General features: G+C 32.5%; 1 protein-coding gene across 5 annotated transcripts in view; it reads left to right on the top strand.

The window, feature by feature from the left end:
* Nucleotides 1-8,577, top strand: part of LOC115235513 (protein gustavus) — a 54,599-nt gene that overhangs the window by 22,098 nt on the left and 23,924 nt on the right. Inside the window, exon 1 of one of the 5 annotated variants that reach the window (XM_029807360.1) lies at nucleotides 4,145-5,124. The exons of 3 other annotated variants lie outside the window; for them this stretch is intronic. In XM_029807360.1, the coding sequence (XP_029663220.1) occupies nucleotides 5,054-5,124 (71 nt within the window). In that variant the 5' untranslated portion in view covers nucleotides 4,145-5,053. Of the gene's footprint in view, nucleotides 1-4,144; nucleotides 5,125-8,577 lie in introns of those variants that run through there. One more of the 5 variants, XM_029807361.1, reaches the window with a different exon arrangement.

Below are 8,577 nucleotides of genomic sequence, written 5' to 3'. Positions count from 1 at the left end.
GAATTTAATAATAATTAAAAAATAGAATAAAATAAAAGATTTTTATCATGAAATAATAAATAATAATAAATAATATTTGATACCCAAGAGAGTATATGATTAAGTTCGAGAGGTCGAAGCTGACGGAACGGGGACGCGGTGAGCTCGTAATGTTCATCCACCCCTCTCCATCGAAGCGAAAGATCGCGCTTCCATAAGGAGCGATATCTCAGAGAATCGTGCTTATTGCGCTTGATGATTGTCTTGACTCATCGTTAGCGAATGTCAGCGAGTGACGTTAAGAGCTCGTTGATGCCTCGTCGAGGAGAATGTCGGCGTCGTATGACTTTAGAGATGCTTATCCAATACTATCGAAACATTGATACTTTGTGTGCATTTTATATATTACGTACTTCTCATTCCTTTTTTTTTTCCATTATATTATTTTTCGTATCGGAAAATTTAGGAAATTTAATATTAAATATTTTTAAAAATATATCTTAATTATAAGATATATATTATTTTTAAAAATATTCTTAAAAGATATATTATATTATTTTTCATATCAGGAAACTTATAGAAAATATAATATTAAATATTTTTAAAAATATATCTTATAATTATGAGATATTATATTATTTTTAAAAATATTCTCTTAAAAGATATATTCAATTCTATCCTTGTATATGTATATGTATTTATTATTATCGTAACAGATATTAATTCTTTCTGAGTGACTTTTGCTTTAAATCCGCATTAATTTTTTTCTTGATAATTACAAAAGCAACGATAATAAAATATTAATATATTTAAATTAAATATTACATCGCAAGATATCTCCATGAATAATGCACGATATAGCTCATTCGTAAAATCATCATAAAACCGTCATCGCGAAGTGACCCAAAACGACAAATCGCTAATCAGCTGTATGATAGCTTCTTGTATAAACTCGTTATCACCCAGCGGTGATTTAACCGGAAACCTTCTGTATCGATTTTCGACAATGTTTATCGCCGTTGTGCAAACAAAGATAAGAATGTCATCTCGTATCGCATATATCGGAATCGACATATATATATATTTTTTTAACAATTTTTTTCCCGTTAATTGGGAAAACATCGAACGTACTCGTGACACGCGCGCAACCGATCTAATTCGCGTTAGTATTCGTCCTTGATCGCGAGGGAGCCAATAAAATATCCGCTGTTATAAATCATCGCTAGCGGCGGATTATTATACCGGAAGGAAAAAAATTGTTTATCAATTTTGCACTTTGAAGCGCGAGAAAAAGAGTACGCGAATAAATCGTGAAATGAAAGATTACGTAAAATTCCCGGGGCCGCCATTTAATTCTCAATGCGTAAAAGTCAATGCGTCGCGTAATATCTTTTTCTTTTATTCTCCGATATTATTTTCTCAGGTACATTACAACTTTGAACATTCGCACGGGCGCTACACGAGATTTTTCCGTTGTTGTTGCCGTGTCGAATCCGCCACGATTCTGTTTCGGAATCAGCTGATCAGTGTCAGTCAAAATATGGTATGTAACATTCCGCTCTTTCTCTCTCTCTCTCGCGATCAAGGACAAATATGATGCGATTGGTACCCGTCGCGAGCGCAGACGTGTAACAGGAAGGAATTCCTTAGAAAATATCGATTCTTCGTCGTCGATTAATCCACGTGCTGTCAGATTTAAATGCGAGAAGAAATCGAGGATCCTTTATCCGCGCGACATTGTCCTTGACCTTTATATTTGAGAGGACATCCGCGAAATTCCGTAGAATTTCCGATTGAAATGTCAGTGCACTCTCCCTCGCGTCTCTCCGTCTTTCTTCCGACCACGGAGTAATTGGCGCATGCAACGAGGAAGAGGAGGGTGTCTACTATTGTTGTCTCACTAGCAGGATGCGTCGACGACACGTTTCTGCCGCGCATCCGCCGGAAGGAGCTCCTCTTCGCCTTCGATGAACATTCTCATCGACGAAAATTTTAATTGTCGGGAAAATTAATCAATCGAATCGCATATATATATATGAATTTGCTTGTTAAGACATTGCAAATGTATTAATTTGGTGCAGAAAAATTTTTTTTTTATTACTATATAATATTAATAATAATCTTATATAAATTTTGCAAACTATATAAAAATTCGATTATAAATTATAATAATTTTAAATATTAAAATGTAGTAAAATACGAGTAATAAATAAAATAATCATTCTTATAGTCAAGTTAATCACAATTATAATAAATGTAAATACGATTTTGACATTTGCTTTACTATTTATTAATTTAAGTGGTTTAAAAGTTTGAGTAAAATAATATTCCATAAATTAAATCTTTTTATGAATCATATAAATTTAAATTTAATTAAATTTAATAGATGTAACTACGATTTAAACATTTTGCTTTACTATTTATTAGTTTAAGTGGCCTAAAAGTTTAAGTAAAATAATATTTCATAAATTAAATGTTTTTATGAATTAAATAAATTCAAATTTAAATAAATTTAATAACTTTATTATTTATTTAATTACTACATAAACATGTAATTGTCAGCAAAAATAACTATAAATTATAGTGAAATTTTTTTTCCCTCAGCATAGTTTCGATATAGAAAAAGTCATTACGCGCAATTAAAATCTCGGGCACGTTCTGTTGCCCGTTGATATTACCAAGTTCGCAACTCGACATGACGATTTGAACTTTCGTGTACGATTGAAGAGAGAGTTTGTAACAGACGTAGGAACAAGGCTTCGTTTAAAGTTCGCGAGCTCGCGAACGGCTTCTCGCAACACGTTGCAACGTCGAAAGTCGATTAAAGGATGCGCCTTGCGAAGGAGCGTCTTCGTCGTTTCTCCCGCAATTTCGAAATCCGCGCGATGCAACCCGAGAGAATCGCTATTCCTCGCGACGGCGTGAGATTCGACCGAATAAAGGGCTTCTTTGTTAACCGTTTGTGACGCAAAGAATTTTCAGGTGGATCTGGTTTAAACCTCTTTTAATCTTTATCCTCACTGCGAGAAATCAAATTCCCCCCCAATGTATGACATAACTCGATGAAAATTAGCTCTATATTTCCTTTCTCTATATAATTTATTGTTCCTGCTAATTAGCAGGAAATTAATATTTAAAAAAATGAAATTTTGACTCTTAACATTACATTTAATATATATCCGCATTTTTGGAAAATATTTTTAGCGGAAATCGAAGAGCAAAAATAAATATAAATTTAATTGCTAATTAATAACTCAAACTGCTAATAGATTTCAAAAATTATTAATATTAAATTATTCATATTTTTTATAATAATTTATAAATGATCAGAAAAATAAAATAAATAATATCAATTTCACATAATTTCTAGGATTAATTACTATCGAAATGTTCTAATTTCGAATTTTTAAAAAATAATTGAAAACACTCCAAAGTTTATATCGCTACTAAAATAAGGTATGTTAATACAATTTCAATTTCGATATTAAAATGTTTCCCGAATTATTTTCTCTCGAGATATATTAACGCCGAATTTGATTCTCGTTTAGTTAAATTTTTTAATTTAGTTAATTATTTTTTAAATTTTGATCTTGAAACGTTTTCTGAATTAATTGCTTTTTATATATATGTATCACTTAACCAACTTTAATTCTCATGGAATAAGTTTACCATTATTTTTCAAATTTATTTTATCAAAGATAAATAATTTAATACACTCACCAGTATGATGCACAACGACGGAGTTGTAAAATATCATCATCGACCTGTAAAAATCCAAATATATTCAAGTTACATAAGGCAATTACATATACAAAGTGATTGATATATCAAAAAATAATTTTTGCACACAATTAAATTTTTATTTATCTCTTTAAACAGATTAATTTAAAAAATAATAAAATTTTCCAAAAAATTTATTTGAAATATAAACTTGTATAAAATATGATTAAAATAAGTTTAAATAACCTAAAAAATTTTTTAATCTCAAACACGATGTTTGAGAAATTTTATATCATATAAAATTGATTACATACATATATATAAATATTTCAAAATAAGATAAGTAGAATATTTTATATGTATCATATTATACAATGATATTATAAATTATTATCGGGAAAAACGGAAAAAATTATTTTACAAATGACAAATAATAAATTAAAATTAAAATTGATACACACGTTACTTACTTCATGGTTACTCCGGCGTTATTTAAGCCTCCCCGGGTCTTTTACTTTTTCTCTCGTTTGTTCTTTATTGTTTCTCCATAACACTCACATGATATTCACTCGCGAAAACTCGATTAATTACGATTGCACGCGCACTAATCGCTATCAAAATACGATTGTCTGGCATTTTACATGGCATTTTCGAAATTAAAATCGCATTAAAAATCGCACATGATGCCTACTTTATTCTATAGTGCGAGGAAAAAATAAAAATCGCAATTATACGAAGCTACGATCCTTTTGACACTGGAAAATCGCGTGGCCAAAATTATATAGCTAAGGAATCATATAGGCACGCATTTAAAACGAGAATAATCCCGATATTTTTTAGTACTTGTTCGAACAGTACCGCGAGGAAATAATACGCAACAGCACGCGTGTATAAACATAAACAATAGCGGGCCATACGTCACATAGTTCGGCGCTTGTTTTCGCGACGAGCGCTCTGTCATTTATACACATGTAGTCTGTAGTCACCTTGTCATTCTCGCGACGAGGCTGAAGGAGGTAACAACGCGGATCCGTATGTGTCGTCGTCTTACTTCTCGAAGGATTATAATATCACGATAAGTATTAAAAGATACCTCAATCTCGTTTTCATTTAAAATGCATGCGTGCTATTAATATTATTCGCCGGCAACAAAGCAACATTCGATCGCGCGTTATCGTAGCCTCGTACAACCGTGATATTTTCGCGTTCTTCTCAACCGCAACATAAAATGAAGTACGCGATTAACATCGAGAGTGCTATGCAAAGTGCCGGGAAATGATCACATTCTTGGCGATCGACGCGCGATTGAAATTAACCGTGTTTTCTCGCGAGTAAATATCATAGAGGAGTGATCATGAAAAGTCAACGGAAAATAAACAAGAAAAAGATGGAAGAGGCATCGGATAACGGCAAAGATACCGCGACGTGAGTGGTTTATTATTTTGTTAGTTTATTATTTGTAAAAAGTTAGTTATACCTTTATCTCCGCAATAGCAATTTTTTTTTTAATTATTGTGTAATAGAATAACACATAAAATATTCTAGCGATCTTATTTTGAAAAATATTTAGAAAAATATTACACACATATATATATGTAATTTTTTATTTTTCGTTCCACATTTTATAAATCGTTTTATATTATTTATTGTTATAATATATGCTTAAAAGCAAATATATATGTTTTTATATCGATTTAAAATTTGTTAATCAATTATATGTTGTAATTTAACTTCGAAAAAGCTTTTAGCTATTTTACACGTAGTATTAACTTTGGTTTTACACTGATTACGAGTAGAACAAAGGCTACGTATTATAATAATAAGAGAAATTTGTGAGACAAATTGAGTTTGCAATGTCTAGTGTACAACATAAATAATATGTAAGACTCGCGCCGTCAAAGGCAGAGATAGGAACGCCCGTTATTGTACAAGATGAAGGTACTCCAGCGACATCATCTGTGTAAAACCTCGGTCGCCGAATTGGCAAAACGCCCGCTCGAAAAACAGAGAGAGATTCAGGTACAAACTCTGGCTGAGGTTTTTCTCACCAATAATACAGAAGTGATTTCATACGTTTAATCCGAAGAAAGAGGAGCAGAATTAAAATTGTTCTATTGCAAAATTTGTCGTAGAAGATTTTTTTTTAATTAATTTATAGGGAAAAAAAAGAAGATATTGGCTGTTGGAAATTGAATCCGGCCCAGCTGATTTCGAATAACATTAGATTGCCAATAATAATATCGGCCGGCTATCTATCTTTGACAGCGACAGTCTTGCACATCATTTATATTATGCAATAAGAATTGCTATTACAAAATTATTTCTAACTCAATCTTATTAATAGTACCAGAGAACATTTCATTTTGAATTCTTACATTTCTAAAATATTTGCAAAAAATGCGCTATAAAAAGGGAGCGAATAAAATTTTGAAAAAAAGAATTCTTTAATAATTAAATAATAAATCTTCAAGATTTAAATTAATTAATTCTAAATTTAAATTAATCATTTTAAATCTTCAAGGCTCTAATATTTTTTTTTTTTGTATCTAATTACATTAGTAGATCGAATTATTGCAGAGATACGGATTTTGCCAATCGCAATTTCTTTTCACGATTCTTTCTTATCTCGCGCGAACGCTTCGTCGTAGCTTCATCTTGTCTGCCTCGGTTCGCGAATTTCTCAAAATATATCCGCTCCTCTCCCCTTTGTCGGTCTCGCCGACGCGATTATATCCGCCCCCGCTCTGCTCCGATTTGCTCGCGAGCGGGCAAGCGCATTCGTGATTTCACGCCGATGGACATGCTAACGAGCTTTAAGATATTCACCGACACGTGCTCTCGGCAGTTTGCTCATTAAATTAGGTAACAACGAATACACCCGCCGCACTTGTATGCGCGTTCCCTTCGAGCTTCTTTCTCTCGTTTCCTTTCTCTCTCGCTCTTTCTCTCTATTCCTCTCTCCCTCTCTCCCATCCTCCCACCTCATACACCTCATATAGTGGGGTGCCAAGGATATGTGTACAAGCCAAGGCGCACGGTAGGGTATACCAGACAAGGTCACGGCTACCAAGTGCTAGTTTTTCTCTCTCCTTCCTATCTTTTCCTCTATCCTTTCCATTTTATCTTTCTCTTTTTCTCCCTCTCCGTTTCTCTCTCTTTCTTTCTGTCGTGGCAGCCATCTTGGGGAATATATAGCGTCATCGAACGCATCTGGAATAACAATATAAATTATCATCTCCGCTGTACCTCTCACCTTCCACCTCACCCCTTTGTGCTCCCTCCTGCACAATCTGCATGCCGAGTCCGATGTATGGTATTATATTGCACGAGGAAAATCGAAGTGTTCTCATCGGCACGAAATCGTTCGTACGTTTGTCTCTCCATTTCGCGATTTTTCTTCCTCCCTTCGTTCCTTATCGATTTTCCTTTCTCGATGCCTTCCTTGTCACGTACATCCGTCCATCTCCTCGTCAATCACGAGTCGCGATTCAGATAATAATTTACGTTTGATCAAGAACTTTCCCAAGAGTTATGTGAAATAACCGAGAACAATCGCCACTTCTCTCATCTATGCGAGTTCTTTTGTCAATTTGGAAAGAAATCTATATCGTGATTCTAAAAAAAAAAAAAAAAATTTTAATGCTTATCTATGATACATAATAATCATTAATTATTTTTAATATTTAAATCATAAAAGCGCAAATAATGACACCTACTGATTTACCTTACCTAACCTAACCTAACCTAACCTAACCTAACCTAATCTCAGTCAGTCTTTCTTTTTAATTCAAATTTGAGAATCTTTTTTTTATATTTTTTTTCAATCTTTAGTATTATAATATAATCTTTGTGATGTATGAAACGTCTTAAATAAAAATTAATAATTTAATAAATAAATAAATGTAGGAAAAATTATAATGCTTACTTGTATATATAATCTTAAAATCATAAATCACAAAATTAATAATTTTAAAAATCATAAATCAAATTTAACAATTTAATTTAATTAATTAGCTGTATATATTTTTTTTCTACGCACGTTTTAAGAATAGTTGGAAAATATTTCAATTGTTTAATTATAAGACAAGCATAAGGCAAATAAAAATTGTTCTTTAAAAAAAAAAAAGATACTATATCGCCAATTTTTCATGATTAGCCTATAATAAGTCGTGCTTATAATCCATCGTAAAAGACATATAAGGTACAGCCTCGCTGTCAGGACATCACACAAAGATAAAAGATATCGTATCCTTTTAGGAATCTGACTTGTTATGGGCTTAGTATTTCGTGATGCTCTCGGGAAGAATGAATGCATTTCCGTCGTTCTTTATCAGTGCCTCAAAGGGCGAGAAAAGATACGCATCGTGATATCACGACGAAAAATATATTTTCAAAGAGGGACATTCTCTCCCGGGAAGAGATAAAGTCCGCGGCGAACTTCGGAACTTGTGGCAAGTATCTTTTGTCCTACCCGTTGCGTTATCGAGCATCTCGAAGCGCGCGCGAGCCTTTCTCGGTTACCTGAATTTCAAAGTATCTCGCTCCCTCTTTCTCCATCATCCATCTCAGTAGCCGAGCGAATTAATCAAGGATAAAATATTCGTAACTCAACAAGAATTTGAATAATATAATGTCAGCTCATTAAAAAAACATGGTTTTTTTTTTTTTACGTTAATCAAAATTTTTTGATTCATCGAATGTCATTTTTATTCGTCAAATAAATTATTATATTTACACTTTTTTTTAAATTGATATAATTAAAAAAAAAAAAAACATTCACGGAAGATACTAATTTATCTATCGCTGATGAAAAAGCGACTCTTGTTCTCTCATTATTAATAATCGTCAAGATACTATGCAATCTTATTTTTCGGTGGA

The sequence above is a fragment of the Formica exsecta genome, unplaced genomic scaffold (genome assembly GCF_003651465.1).
Source record: "Formica exsecta isolate Colony F162 unplaced genomic scaffold, ASM365146v1 scaffold224, whole genome shotgun sequence".
In the NCBI taxonomy this organism is placed as follows: domain Eukaryota; kingdom Metazoa; phylum Arthropoda; class Insecta; order Hymenoptera; family Formicidae; genus Formica; species Formica exsecta.
The sequence above is the reverse complement of the archived record's forward strand: the minus strand, read 5'-3'. Positions and strand labels throughout refer to the sequence as shown.